General features: G+C 41.5%; 1 protein-coding gene across 1 annotated transcript; it reads left to right on the plus strand.

Annotated features, from left to right (window-relative positions):
- Window positions 1-206: 206 nt before the first annotated feature.
- LOC145396768 (glutamate receptor ionotropic, kainate glr-3-like) lies at window positions 207-15,886 on the plus strand. The gene is made up of 10 exons (XM_080270058.1): window positions 207-287; window positions 1,192-1,350; window positions 3,970-4,058; window positions 4,673-4,887; window positions 7,485-7,585; window positions 8,476-8,589; window positions 10,829-10,984; window positions 12,648-12,751; window positions 14,703-14,863; window positions 15,756-15,886. Exons 1-10 carry the CDS (start codon window positions 207-209, stop codon window positions 15,884-15,886), a joined length of 1,311 nt encoding a protein of 436 aa, XP_080126184.1.
- The last annotated feature ends 253 nt before the right edge of the window (window positions 15,887-16,139 follow it).

The following is a 16,139-nucleotide window of genomic DNA, read 5'->3' on the forward strand; positions in this document are numbered from 1 at the left end:
TTGACTTTTGACCTAATTCAGCTGAAGTAAGAGTTCTCGTACTGAAGTGGTTCCTGAAAGCTACACCTAACCCATGGAGACCCCTCCCCCCCCAAAAAAAAAAGAAAAAACTGTCCTATGCTGAACAAAATCGTAATGAAATGGTAAGACTTATAAAGGAATCTCTCTCTCTCTCTCTCTCTCTCTCTCTCTCCAGTTACCGTGTCATGGTGCCAACTGGACGAGAATACGGACGTCGCCTTGACAATGGGACTTACACGGGACTCCTCGGACATTTTCAGAGAAGGGTGAGTCCATGAAGACAATTTTTAATCTGTCACTGAGATTACGTGTTTTTCTCCTAGTGTGGGTACTGAACGTGAAGATTTGATGCATTTTAGTAGAACACATTAGCAAGGAATGGATTGATGAGGCTAACTCCTCCAGTTGTAGAAAGGGCACACACACACACACACACACACACACACACACACACACACACACACACACACACACACACACACACACACACACACACACATGGCGTTAGTTATACAGGGTTGTCCTTATACTTGTAATGTAAGCGTTTTGTGGTCTAGCAAAAAAAAAAATAATAATAAAAATAAATTGAAGCCTACCTGCATAGATAAACCTTCGAACCCCAAAAGATGGCGGGATATTTTTCAGTTATGTAATGCCACTAGAGAAAGCTGGCAGGTTGAAATGTATCGTAAATTGGTCAAAGGACATATAACATTATTTCCCAGCTAAAACTGTGAAATGAAAGTATCATATCTTTATTGCTGAACTGGTCCGGTAAAAGTTTGTGGCTGAGATTTTACTGGAGCTGAGCCATAGCAGAGGCGCTGGGAGTAATTTACAGTAGTTTCTGGTAAAGGCTCAGCAAATACTCTTGGTACGGTACAGTGAGAGAATTAAATGTCCTTCCAGTGTTGTGCGAGGAATATATAAAACTAGAAAAACATATGCAAAGTCATAGCTTGGATGATTTTACTTTTCTTCGATATGTTCACGACGCCTTAGGACGATAATTAATCCCCTGTTATGTTAAAGCTTTGATATCTCTGAATCTGGGAGCTGGATGTAAAACTGAATGGTCCCGAACGTATACTGAGGTAGAGTTAGGGGGCTTCCTTGTCACAGTCATAGCCACATTAACCTTTTTATTTATTTATTTATTTATTTTTTCAGGAAGGTGACTTATCGATGACACCCGTGGGCATCTCTCACCTCCGCTGGCAGGCTGTCGACTTCAGTGTGCCCCTATTCATGGACGAGACCCGGGTTATCTACACCAGACCCACACCCCAGGCTGATGTGGCAGGCTTCGTTAAGCCATACACGGCTTGGGTATGGTTTCTTCTTCTTGCATGAACATCTGTTAATTTTCTTGATAATCTGTCTCCGTGATTTCTCAGATATTACACGATTTAGATGTTTGTACGTGGAGAGTTTTTAAGAGATTCCCCTGCTATTATCAGTGGTGCAATGCTTCTCAAGAATATATAAAATAACGTTTGCTACATTTTCTTTGGTTTGTATACTCGTACTTTATTGACTCATAACCAGATCGGATCTAAAACACCTACAAAATGCAACTATAAATATTTACATTGTAGGAAAGCTATCCATCAACTCTGCGTCTGTGTATGGAGGATTTGATTTTCTCTTCTCTTCAAGTCGTCAGTCAACTTTTCAAGGCCACCGACATCCGCCTTTCATTTCTCATTACCTCGGTTCCTCTTACTGGCTGCGTTAATAGCGGGTGTAATTAGCTTCTCTATCCATATAAATAAATAAAAAAAGAGAATATAATTATGTACACAGTAATTAACAAGCCTCAACTGACACTGACTTTTTCCCTCAGTGCTAAACGTCCACTTCCACTGACTTGTTTTGCAGTGCTGTGGCTAGCATGAGTTATGGTGATATTGGAATGATGTCATTTTGTATTGGACTATTCTGTCAATGTTTAACTTTCCTTACTAAAATGGTCCAAGGTAACGAGTATGTATTTCTGAAAGACTCATTCGGCCTTGTACTGGAGAAGGATCAAGCAAACTTTAGTAGTTATTATCTCAACACTAGAACATCTCACACAAAATCTGAAAGTACTCAAAACGTTCTGAATATGTTTTAACAATTAATTTTAACCCTAAGCCCTACAGACAGAAGGCGTCGTTTATCTATAGGTTTGTTATTTCCAGCTTATTTCATGCTAATTAGATGAGAGTAACAGAAGTATGGGCACAGGTTTCACGATCCCTTTCAATACAAACAGCCTTTCCGAAGTTGAACACAGCCATCTAGAATATGGAAGAATATTATAAAAAATTATGTCACTAGAATCAAGAACTAAGTACCGGGTAGCGTTGGACTGACACCCTATAATTTTTGAGGAAGAACTGTCGGTGCTTCTGACACTCTATGATTTGCGAAAAAGTACTGTGGTTGCTTTTGACACCCTGCTTCTGACACCATCTCAACTTGGAGATTTTCGTCCTATTGCTGTTTATTGTGGTTCAGTGGCATTTTAAAAGTATACTTGGGTCCTGAATCCTCTCCATAGCACTTCGCGAATAGTACCACATTGAACCGCTCGTGAATAGCGTCATATTGTATTGTTCATCGCTTGCTACACCTCTGCTTTCATGATGGAGGGATGGTGGTTTTAGGCCAACTTAATATGGACAAGTATGACATCGTATTTCTGTGTTCATCATCAGCTCTGGATACATGATGGAGGATGGCAATATTAGTCCAAGTTAACGTGGACAAAGCGTAGCATCATATATATAATTTTAACATCTTGCCACAGGTCAGCGTTCAAGATGGAGAGCTGGCAATTTCAGTCCACCTCGGCAGAATATAACATCATATTCTAGTGTTCTCTTGGTACAGCTCAGTATTCAAGATCAAGTACGAGTATTTTTAGGACAAATTAAAGTGAATACAGTACAGAACCAGTCTAATGTGGTTTCTCTTGTTAGAGTTCAGCGTTCGAGATGGAGAGATGATAGTTTTAAGCTGAATTAAAGTGGTCAGAGCGCAGCATCGCAGTTTAGTATACATTGTTACAGTTTAGCATTTGAGATGGACATGTGACAGTTTTAGGTCAAGTGCATGGAGACAGTGTATAGCATCATATTCTGCTGTTAATTTCTGGTAAAAGTTCAGCACGTGAGATGGAGAGCTGGCAGTTTTAGGGCCAATTAAAATGAGCAGAATATTGTAGCTCCTTAAAGTGAGAGGGAGGCAGAAATAATAACACACTGTTTTATGTGTAGAAAATTTTTGGCATAAGTCAGGCCTTTGTATTTTACCCGTGCAAACATTAGCAGTGTCATTTCTTTTTGCCAACAGAAGAATTACTGGGCCCACCACTCACACTGCATTCGTAGGGGTATTGAAGACAAAATGGATGTTCTTAGTAAATAATAATTACACAGAGTATCAGCATTATATATAAAAAAAAATACCACTTACTTGTTGAAGAGCTAATTGCAAATGGACCTAGTCGAAGTATAAAATTATTACAGTCAGCACGAGAATATTGCATTTCATGTTTGCCAAGACTTACTACAGAAATCAGTATGCAATCATAACTAGGTGTTCAGTTTGTGGTAGCGGTATAGTTCAAACAGGTGAAACTAACCTACAAGAGTAAACACAGTGTCATTCTTACCTCATTACTTCGGCACATCGATATTCATGTATGCACAGCTGAGTAGTCGTCAGTGACCCAGTTCTGTCATGTGAAAAAAACTACATACAGTACTTGGGGTAATGGCCAGAAAATAATTGAGTTACTCGTAGACACATACAGAGAGATAAGTTTTCTTTTAGAGATGCTTGACAATCTCTCCAACTTACCTTCCCTCGCTCGCTTTCTCTCTGTCTGTCTGTCTGTCTGTCTGTCTCTCTCTCTCTCTCTCAACTGACATCCTGCTTTCTTTCCTGTCTCCCCAGGTGTGGCTAGTGCTCTGTGCGTGTGCCGTGTTGGTGGTGCTGGCTACCTTCATTGTCCAGGTGGCTCACGACACATCCACTCGCAAACCGTACGTGTCAGGTGAAGTTACGCATGAACATATACTAACTTAAACAAATGAACAATCACCTGCAAGATTTCCTTCTCTTCTTGTCATGTGTTTGTTACAACTGTGACACGAACGAGACTGGTTTTAGGTATACAGTTATTGGATTTATTGCACGTTGATTGGTTAGCAGTAATATGACCTACTTTTATAATGTCGTCTATCTATCTATCTATCTATTGCCAAACGCCTTAATCCCGTAAGGGGTGGCCTCAAACAAATCGCCTCCATGTCGTGAACTTACTATTTACACAGCCAGTCCAAGATTTTCACATTACTGCATAGGGAAAGGAAAATCTGCTGGAAACCATACAATTTTCTTGATCTCGGTTAAATTTAGTATGGTGTTTATCCTCAGGCAAACGAAAAGAGCCAGAGTTTTATTTTGTGTGTGTGTGTGTGTGTGTGTGTGTGTGTGTGTGTGTGTGTGTGTGTGTGTGTGTGTGTGTGTGTAATCCACCAGTACAAGAGGTAATAATCACATGAACATAAAATCATATAATACAATAATGCTAACCAAAACTAAACACAATGGGTCACCTGCAATACCTCACACTAGTTTGATGTATGGCCGGCAGGGGTGTGGGTGAGGGTGACGGGGAAGGGGAAGGGGAGCACCGACCCCCAGGCGCCAACACCAAAGAGACCAACACCCCACCACCTCTTCGCAGGGCCCCACCAACACTCCGCAGGGCCCCACCAACACTCCGCAGGGCCCCACCAACACTCCGCAGGGTCCCACCAACTCTCCGCAGGGCCCTACACTGGACTCTTGGGTGTCTCCTGGCTCAGTGTAGGTTTCATGAGAGGTTTGGCCACATACCGAGTCGTCTGCGTCGGCAAAGCGAATCAGACAAGGTTGAGGTTTGAGATATATGAGGTGGAAATTTTATGCAGGTAATTTCGGTGATTGGATGACAAGCGAGGCAATCAGCGTGGTATGACTTTTTTTTTTTTTCACAGATGCTAGACGTAATTCCTCCAACTTCCATCTCTCTCTCTCTCTCTCTCTCTAACCGGATGGGGATCGTAGGGGTTTACATCTAAGGGATGGCTGAGCCTTAATGATTACATAATGTGTCTCAAAGGCGAGTGGGGCTAGTCACAATCACCTTAAAAGTCGGGACTGCGTAGCCTAGCCCAGGGATCCTACGCTCCCGATGAGACAAAAACGAATTGGATGATAAATAGACTAACTGTTCTCGGCAACGAATACAATTTCCTAATGAACTTGGTCTTGAAAATTAGGAAATGCAATCTACATAAATATTCGCAACACCACCTGGTAAATCTTGTAATATGAAAATGAGAGGCTGGTGGTTGGCTGATTCATTAACCCTTCTGACTCCAAGGCCCTCATAATAATAATAATAATAATAATAATAATAATAATAAGTAATAATAATAATAATAATACACAATCATCATCATCATCATGTTCCAATCAACTCCTTTCAGAACTATGGCGTATTACTTTGTTTTTGTCGCTATTTAACGATTTCATTAAGCACTGAGAGGGACGCCTTCATGCAGTGACGTCGATGCACCTGCCCGGAAGCACAAGCATCGCTCAACTCCCCCACCACCCAAAAGGAGGATGGTGAACTGCAGCATTAATTTCCTGCAGTCCATGAGGTTCACGTCCAGATGAGTCCATGGTTGAGACTACTACTACTACTACTACTAAACTTAGAAGAGCTGTACTGTAGTGAAGGGATTAACGAAGGCATCATTTAACACCTAAAATTCCAACATCCCTCTTAAGATGAACATTATGGTCTGAAAACTGCAAGAATTCATTTAAAAAGGGGTGCGTGGCAAACAGGAGGACCACTGACCGTCATGAAAGGGTTTTTAAAGTCTAGGCCTGAAGTCGGACTCTATCTATCTATCTATCTATCTATAGCCCGACGCCCTAATCCCGCAAAGGGTGGCCGAAGAAAAAACGCCTCCAAGTCGCTCTGTCACCCACCATTTGACTGCCCTCCCACTCACTCACACAGTATGTATAAGTTAATAGTAACAATGAATCATTTACGTGTTTTACGTTTACTGCATCTTAATTATATTTATTTAGCTTAACAGATGCCTCCCACAGTGGCTGACTTTAATGAAGGCTGCATTAAACCCCCCCTGTTTGAAAATGTCTGCCAAACTGAAGAAAGCCCCCTTGAGACAGCAAGAATATGAGTTTTTAAAAATCAGGATGGATATGATGGAATATACACCACTCAAAATCATGAAAAACACAAAATCAGACTATCATTTTGACACCCAATCCAATCTTCTTGACCTTGGATTAGGCTACAAGTTCATTTTTTTTTTTTTTACCTAAGTTTTAGATTGCGAACGACCTTGCCCTTGAGAGTATTGTCCCAGAGTCATATAGTTGCTGTTCCAAAAGCTAAACAGAGAGAGAGAGAGAGAGAGAGAGAGAGAGAGAGAGAGAGAGAGAGAGAGAGAGAGAGAGAGAGACAGAGAGACAGAATCTTCCTACAGTTTGGTGAATACTTAGCGGAGAAACGAAACATCTGAAAAAACGCACTGGTAGAGATAGGGGTTTTCATTGCATTTCGCCTTTTGTAAATATTCTTCAGACTTAGCTGGAAAGATTTATTTCTTTGACTGAACTTCTGGTGGTATAGTGGTTAGAATGCCCCAACCGGAGTGAGGGATTTCCATAGATTTAGTGCCTGGGAGGTTGCTGGAGGCTCTCGATAATGTGATGCAATACAGATAAGTAGGGTGTTCATGTGCCTGGGGTGTTCATGTGCTTAGGGTGTTCATGTGCCTGGGGTGTTCATGTGCTTAGGGTGTTCATGTGCCTGGGGTGTTCATGTGCTTAGGGTGTTCATGTGCCTGGGGTGTTCATGTGCTTAGGGTGTTCATGTGCCTGGGGTGTTCATGTGCCTGGGGTGTTCATGTGCCTAGGGTGTTCATGTGCCTAGGGTGTTCATCTGTCTAGGGTGTTCATCTGTCTAGGGTGTTCATGTGCCTAGGGTGTTCATGTGCCTAGCGTGTTCATCTGTTAGGGTGTTTCTTTTTACAAATATTCATGTTTCTGTCTACAGCCTCAGCATTATCACTATTCTTTTAAAGTTTTCCCTTGATTACTGTAATTATTTCACCTTTCCCGGCCCGGATTTTCGTCCTTTCGCAGCTCATTTCACATACCTCGGTGACAGACTGTGCTACGGCTATGTATCTTTTCCACAGCACTTCTTCTTGACTAGCATCATATCCTAGCACTACTCTATTGTTAGAAGTAAGCAGCTAAGATAGAGAGACGGCAATTTTAGTCTCAATTAAAATGGAGAGATGGCAATTTTAGTCCCAGGTAAGGTGAAGAGACGGCGATTTTTTTCTAAGTAAAATATTTGTCCGTGGCAGCGGTGCCGTGGGAGCCAAAGGGCGGTGTGGTTCGGGTGGTGGGCGGGCTGTGGCTTCTGGCTTCCTTCATTCTGGCCACTGTGTACCGATCCAACCTCAAGGTAAGCTTATTATTTTAGCCTTTTTATAGGTTGGGGGGAAGCTCTCCATCCACTCACTCGAGGTAGTGAACTCTAAGGTGGTTCTACACTGAGGTACATGCTAAAGGGTTTCTCGGGAAGGAAGGGCTGCTTACTCTGGCCTTAAATGTCAGGATTCAGGGGTCTAGCCCTGGGCCCCTACGCTCCTGATGGGGTCAAAAAAGACTGGATAACTGATGGATAGATGAATCTGGCTGTACAGATGGATGAATATACCTCCTTCTAGATATATATCCATGTTCTTTAGCAACAGTGCTTTTACGGGTCCTGCCATCCTTTAGCCATATTACGATATTTATTAGCGATATTCTTTTGGGTCTAGAAATATACAGGACTGTCCAAATATACAACATCACAGCTTCTCGTGTGTCGTGAGGACGGATCAGTTTGTTTTTGTGAGGAGCAGTGATAGGCTGAGTCCCTTACGAAACTGCTAATGAATGATGTATTTTTTTGGATTTAGGCACACACACACACACACACACACACACACACACACACACACACACACACACACACACACACACACACACACACACACACACACAAATGAAATAGGTAACGGGCAGTGGAAAATTATAGAGCGTAGGCACTGGTAACGCTGACAAAGCTGATCCGACATACGAAAATTGGAAGCATAACACGTGGATCACCTTACATACATCCATTTACCAACATATATATTTTTTTCTAGTGGACCTCTACTATGTTTAATTATTGTAAGCTACTTCTTGACGTCTTTCTAAAGTATTCTTGGTGACATTTTAACCCTGAGAACATGATCACTAACGCCTTTGGACCTGTTATCGGCAGCCTCTCTGAATCTCCTTTTTTTGGCGACTCGATTTCAGGCAATGCTCATCCTTCCCAGCATCCCTCTGCCGTTCACCAACCTCGAGGAACTGGGCGCTACGGACATCCCAGTGTTCGTGATTAAGGGCAGCCTCGCCGATTATGCCCTGAGTGTACGTATTTAAGAGAATCGCTGTTTTCCTTGACTTGGTTTCCTAAGACCTCTTCCTTGGCGATTTATTATTATCTCCTCAATATTTTCTTGCATGTATATACTATTAGCATCTCTTCCTAGGTGACTTATTATGCATTTATCTCCTCAATATTTTCTTGCATGTATATATTCTTAGCACCTCTTCCTGGGCGATTTATTACGCATATATTTCATTACTATTTTCATGCATGGTATATACTCTTAGCACCTCTTCCTTGGCTGTTTATATTTCTTCTTCATATTTCCATACCTCCGGTGCCTTTTCCTTGCTGATTTTTTATAGCTATATCTCCTTGTATTCTGGCATGCATCAAACGTCAAACATCTTCTCCTTGGTGACTTATTATGCATCTTTCTCCTTAGTATGTTCTTGTACGTTACGTATATAGTACATCATATTAATACTAACAGTTCACATACACATCATACTGGAAGCTTCCTAACACCTCTTCGTTAGTGTGTGTGTGTGTGTGTGTGTGTGTGTGTGGATATGATTGGCTAATATTGTTATGTACTGTACATTATTTATGCAGAGTGTGGTGATCCTCAAATGACTTAAGCAGTAAAGAAGAGGATGGCAAGGTGAAATAATCAAAATAAATCGGTTAGGAAGAAGTGTCAGGGTGCTTCCTTAACCGACGAGAATACGGCCATGAAAAAGTCAATCCTAGGCTAAATAAAATAATGCGGTACGGAGAATATGACGAATAACGCGTCATCTGGCTGGAGTGGTTAAGGGTTTTGCTGTAATAAATCAATAAAAATCTCTTCCCTACATTAACTGAATCAGGTGTAGAGAAAGTGGTCTGTAAATTGCACTCTTGATGTGTGTGTGTGAGATGCAGGGACGGTTCAGTGTTCCATAAATCGCACTCTCTATCATGTGTGTGTTGCGGGAAGGGCTCAGTGTTCCGTAAATTGCTCTTTCTACCACGTGTGTGTTGCAGGGACTGCTCAGTGTTCATAAATCCCGCTCTCTATCATCTGTGTGTGTTGCGGGGATGGCTCAGTGTTCCATAAATTGCCCTCTTTGTCATGTATGTGTTGTGGGTACAGCTCAATCCGCTTTCGTGGGGAGCAAAGACTTTTTACCTGCCTTACGACATTACTACGAGTACTTGACCATACAAACAGTGGACGTTAATAATCAGACACTTAAATACATCAAAGTACTGGATATAGACTTTTTACCAGCCTCATGGCATTTGTATATTGCTTTCACTCTAAGCTGGCCCAAAATTTCTTACTTTTGTAACCTGTTTCACTTAGCTTAGTGGCAGTGACATTATTTGGATTCTACTTGCTTCTGATGACACTTCTTCGTGACTAACAACATAGTCCACTTGTAATCTATTGCTACAACTAACCATTCAAGGTCGAGAAATGGCACTTTTAGGCCAAGTTAGAGCAAAAAGGTAATAATTAGCCATACAAACAATGGGCTTAAATAATCAGACAGTAAAATGAATGAAAAAGGTGATAGTAGTAGAAAATAATGCAAGAAAGAATCCAAAAATGCTAACTGAACTGTCCCTGCAACATAGGAGAACTGCATTATATAAGACGTGGATCATCCTCTCCCTATACAGAAAAGCTCGCCTAATCCGGACTCGTCTTATCCGGCAATCTGCTTATTATAGACTGGCTAACCACTCCAGATGAATAGCACTTAGGTGTGTAGTCTCTTTGGTTAAGGAAGCTTCTCCAGTTTCAACATGTTCTTTGGCGGCCATCCTCACTAGTCTAACAGCTTCCTCTGAGTCAACATTTTTTTTTTTCAGTTTCACAATTGTTGAGTCCTACATGTACCAAGGCCGTCAAAACACACTCCTACGTTCATAGCTTACTAGGCTCTGAACTGGTAGGAAGAGGGGGGGAGGAGAGGAGTTTGATGCTGTGGCCATTGAAGTAGCAAATAATGATGTGATAAAGATGCAACACTACAACGGAGTGGTTGAGGGGAGTCAGTGAGAGGAGGTGAACTGATGAGGCAAAAAGCCTTTGATTCAATCCTGTTTACAAGACCTAAATCATTTAATCGTTCTTTTCGCATTCAAATGTGGAGTAAAAAGTGTGTCTAGACGTATGTAATTACACATGTTTTGATTTGACTCTCTTTGATCTGACTCTCTCTGACTATAAGAATTCGATGTATTCTTTCTTCACTAAATAAACGTTCATCCTTTTCCTAACTTCAGAGCACATCTCAGAACTCCACGTTGGGTCGGATCAGGGACCAGATCCACGTGAGCCCCGACATCCAAGGCAACGTGCGGATGCTGCATCAGGGACGGACTGCCGGTTTTGGGGTGATGAGCGCACTGAGGCTCCTTGTGGCAGACGCATTCACCAGGGTATGTACAGCGCTGTGTGGGCGCAGGGCTTGGGTGGCACATGGGTTGATTCTTTAGGGACAGAAAGGGATTGGCAAGGGTTTGGAGGCAGTAATAGGGGATGTAGGGATTCACACAATATGAGCATTACATATAACATGAGGTCCATTGGCAAAGAACGCATTTATTTGCCATTATAAAACTGATTATCAAAATGTCTCTTATGCTTGTGAGAAAAAGATATAAATGAGGGAGGCTGTTCTCTGCCCGCCACTCTCTACAGCCAAACAGCCGGCAGGGAAAAGAAAAAAAAGACTGGCGGAAAGATCATCATGCAAATTATTGTAAAGTAGCCCATATACAGTAAGCTTTTATAAATCATTCTTATTACCTACTAGTCTAATGATCTACCTACAAAAGAATTTTAAGGAAGTACTTACATTTTACGGATATTAACAGGCAGACTTCGATGGCACAGTCAAGTAGCTATATTTTAAATCTTTCCAGTTTCATCTTATACCAACCACCATTAAAATCTCCAGTTCAGAATTTTTGATACTAGCTTCCGAATAAACCATCCTGTACTATCAGCCTCGAGTCAAAACCCAAATAACTTCCCTCGTCTGTCATTACCAACCAGATTCTAACTTATAGCCCTGACCCTGAGACTGAAGGTTGAAGCATAAGCCCAACTTTACACAGCATGCCTCATCCCTGACTTTACCATCTCTCCTCACTCTGTCTCTGTCCACCACGCTCCCGCCCACACCCACCCACCCATCCGTTTCTCCCCCGCCTACACACGATCAAAGAAAAAAAAAGAACGGACAGGAGGGATCTGGTCATATCTTACGTGGTGATTAAAGCTCGCGATCTTCCCTTAAACTTGTATTTCCATGTGCATGTAATAATAATACTTGCTATATAATACACCACAAGCAGTATAATGAACTCCAACAAAAGAAGGGATATTAATCATGAAATGTGTATGTGATTCAGGTGGAAGGGGGGACAGGGAGGGGAAGAACTAGGATGAGATGGACGGATGGAGTGGAGAGGTCTATGAGGGAGGGGGGTGTGAGTTGAGAGGAAGGCAGCGTAATGGCAGGGGACAGGGCGACATGGAGCCGATTTGTTTGTGGCCACTCCTTACGAGATTAGATAGGTAAATAAATTGTCTTACTGGCATATTACACTATACATCGCCTGTATTATCAGATTGCTTTCCTTTGCATGCACATCGACACTTTTTTGCTCAAGTATACAGTTTCAGATAAATTAATGTACCGCGCTTGTACTGTTGGGCTGATTGCTGTATTATGTCTTACAGCCGTTTCTTTGCCATAGATACAGTTAAATTTATTCAGAATATTAACCAGTAGAAAATAGTTCAAAATGAGTTCATGCTACATCTTGCTTTATCATGACTGCCAAATACTACAAGTCCTAGAGTGGGAGTTTAGTAGCTTCAGGCGTCCTCAAATCTACTACCTCATCTTTGTCCTCTTCCCATCCCAATTTATAACTTAGTGGTGGAGAAAGCTATGTAAGATATTAGAGGGAAGAAAGAGACAGGTCATAACTATCAACCAAGACAGTATAAGTCGTAAGTGAAAATGTACTTGTATGTCTTCTACTTAAGAAAAAAAATGACCTAAGATATTCCGTTTATTTTCTTGAACAGAGCGGGTACTGCAAGCTTTATGTCATCTCTAAGGGTATTCTGCCTACCAGCATCAGCCTCGCATTTCCCGAGAACTCTACCCTCATACCCAAAGTCAACAAAATGTGAGTTCATATTTTTTTTTATAACAGACTCATTACAGGATTGCCTTTGAATAAGATTGTACGGCCTCCAGATGAGGAAATCAATACCTGACATAATCGTTTTAGAAAGGTAATTGTTTATGGTTCATCTGTTTTATTGTTCTTGCTGCGGGTATATGTTAAATTCTTGACCTCACAAAGCGATCATATTTACTTGTGGGAAATTCTGTTAGTCGAAGGAGGAGTATTATCATGGGTTTAGTTACATGTTTTCCTTGCATTATTTTTCTGCAGATGCCACGTTAATATTGCCTTGTGGATATTAATGTAAAGTTGCCATATTACAATATTTGTTATACAGGAGAAAATTAAACTTTCACTAGTCAAGGTCCCCCGACAAGAATATAAGACGTCGTAACAGTAAAGTCATTTAGCTTTCGACCCATCTTGTTCTCACCCACACTTTCTTACTAACAAAACACTCATATTTCTTCCCTCTTCTCATTTTCTGGTGTACTTCTGTTTCCAAAGATACTTCTCTAATTAATCTTCCCAGATACATCTTGTTTTTGGTCTGATTCTCCATCCAAACACACTTCACTCAATAATCTTCCCACACACATAACTTCCATGCTTCCCATTCTTCACCATCCAAACACACTGCACTCAATAATCATCCTTGACACATCTTCCAAGCTACCCATTCTTCATCCAAACACACTACACTCAGCAACCTTCCCACACACACACACACACACACACACACACACACACACACACACACACACACACACACACACACACACACACACACACACACACACACACACACCTTCTAAGCTCCTCCTTCTTCTTCATCAAAAGCCTTCCCACACATGCACATCTTCCAAGTTCCCCAGTCTCTTCTTTTACATTCTTGTTATACGTCTGCTTCCAAATTCCTCGACTTTCTTGTTTTTGGACTACTACTTCCTCCAAGCACCGCGATCTTGTTCTTGGTATATTTCTCCTTCCCAGCATCCCACAATCATTCCCCTGATATCTGGCTGTCCCAACTGTAACGTGGGTTCTCACTTCAATGTGTGGAGCTGTTCAGTGTCTCGGAAGATCTTCTTCCAAACACTCTACCGTCATTAACCTTCCCGTAATTCAGCTTCCCTTAAAAGCTGCGGTTGATCTTGGTTTCCCTCTCCATCGCATCACAACACTCACACTCTGCTTTCTACTTTTTATTGTTGTTATGAACTCCACATTCTGTGGAGTTCTTACTGATAGCACAGATATTATTATTATTATTATTATTATTATTATTATTATTATTATTGTGTGTAGGGGGGAAATTAGATGGCTGGCATTCCAAGGCCGTTCGAGACTCGAAATTTTCGGGAGTGATATATCTCGGTTGCAGGCTTCGTTTGGCACATTTTTTCTTTCCTGGCATTAGCGCCGCACTAGCGCCCTCTAAGTATTTTTCTTAATTTTTGTTCTCCTCCGCAGCAAAAACTGCAGAATCGATCGCTGTGCAGTTGTTCCAGTATGTAGTCGTCAATATATACTATTGCACATGGGTATTGGTACTGAGATCCAGCAAATACTTTTGAAATACTAAGGGAAATCAAAATGGCCGCCCAATTTGTGATAGTGCTAAATCGGAAAGTATTTGGCCGATTTTGACCGAACTCGTTGGAAATGTATTGGGTCATGAGTGAACATGATCTGTACCGGTATAGTATGAATGACCTTAACCTTGATCTCAAGGTCAAAGGTCAAAATCCGTAAAAAATTTTCAGTCATACGAAAACTCCCTTAATATTACGGCAACAACAGTAACAAAAGTAATTTCATCTGGAATATGGAGTTCTATGAATATTGCCTTCGCAATTTCAGGAATGCAATTATTATTATTATTAAATTATTATTATTATTATTATTATTAATATTATCATTATTAGTATTACTACTACTACTTCAGATTGCGTAGATTGAAGGAGTTCGGTATCCTGCAGCACCTATACGAGAACGAGGTGGCCAACGCCTCGGAGTGCCTCAAGCCCATCGCTGCCACCACACCCACGGACCTTAGGCCACTCGAGCTGGGGGATTTCTACGGGGTGTTCTCCGTCTACGTTGGGGGTGAGTTCAAAGCTGTAATTCTCCATTTTTCTGTTTCCTCAAAAGGCAAATTAAAAAACACTGGAAGCTAATTTAATCTAAATATTGTCGCACGTAAATAATGTTGAAAAATTACCTCATAGACACGATTATCATATTGAATGTTGACCCCCCCATGTGTTACTTGCTTATGCAGTAAATAGTGGTTGTTCTTTCGTATACTGACAATGGTAAGGGGACAGTCGCTAGTATAAAAAAAAAAGAAAAGAAAAGAAAAAAAGCTTGTGACCTTGATCTATGATTTATCGCTCTCAAAATCAACCCCCCTACGTCCTTGCCTTATCCTCAATCATTCCACCAAGTATATATGGCCTACATGGATCAAAACTACTCATGTTGACCTTGTCATGTGATACTGACCCCTGACCTGATTTACTTAACAAAAAAACAGTAAGTCAGTCACTGGCTGTCCTTCAACCCTTCCAGCAAGTTTGGCCCATATCAGATCAAAATTGTATAGTTATTTTATTCACACAGACACACACACGGGTAGAACTTTGATCTGTGATCGACTGATCTGAAATCTCTTCGTTTTTGTCTTATCCTCAACCCTTCCACTAGGGTTCAATCGAATCGGATCAAAACTGTATTAGTTGCCTTTGCCATGACACACTGGTCTTTGATCTGTTCTAGGAACAGTATGTTTTACCTTGATTCACCATCAACATTTCCATTAAATATGGTTTAATAGGATCAAATCTGTTTTATTTATATTGTTCTCACACACAGACAGACACACACGTGCCGAGGAAAACATTACACCCACCGTGCTTCCAGCACTTTCGGGTTTAATAAGAAGGACTTCAGGCGGATTCAAGGGATGTGCAATCTTTTCTCATCTCTCCATTTGCAGGCATGGTGGTGGCCGGACTGGTGTTCCTGCTGGAGGTTCTGATAGCCGCTCTCACACGGCAAAGGGTGAAGAAAGTCGCAGAGGCACCAGCACAAAAGAAAATACACAGTCATGTCACCAGCAGCGATTAGCAGTAATACCTCTTCAGCCAAGGTGAAGTAAGGTGGTGCGGGGCGAGTCACAAAGGTGTCGCCAGCTCAACCCAGCGACATACCAGGTTCCTTTCATCCCTACATGTCAAGTGGGGTTGGTGGAGGATTAGTGCCCCTCCCTGTAAAACAATTAACTCTAAGCCCTTGGCCACCCCGTTTGGGATACATGGCGTCTGGCAATGAATGAATGAAAACCTCTCTGTATATCGGTTGCCAGTTACCCTCATGCACC

The sequence above is a fragment of the Coenobita brevimanus genome, chromosome 4, assembly GCF_032717465.1.
Source record: "Coenobita brevimanus isolate Jiangsu-jjx chromosome 4, ASM3271746v2, whole genome shotgun sequence".
NCBI lineage: Eukaryota > Metazoa > Arthropoda > Malacostraca > Decapoda > Coenobitidae > Coenobita > Coenobita brevimanus.

Excerpts from the sequence above, each read along its gene's own strand:
- LOC145396768 (XM_080270058.1), top strand. The coding sequence starts at position 207 with ATGGTGCCAACTGGACGAGAATACGGACGTCGCCTTGACAATGGGACT. Across the intron at positions 10,985-12,647 it reads TGGCAGACGCATTCACCAGG|AGCGGGTACTGCAAGCTTTA; the intron begins GTATGTACAGCG and ends TTTCTTGAACAG. Across the intron at positions 12,752-14,702 it reads ATACCCAAAGTCAACAAAAT|ATTGCGTAGATTGAAGGAGT; the intron begins GTGAGTTCATAT and ends CTACTACTTCAG.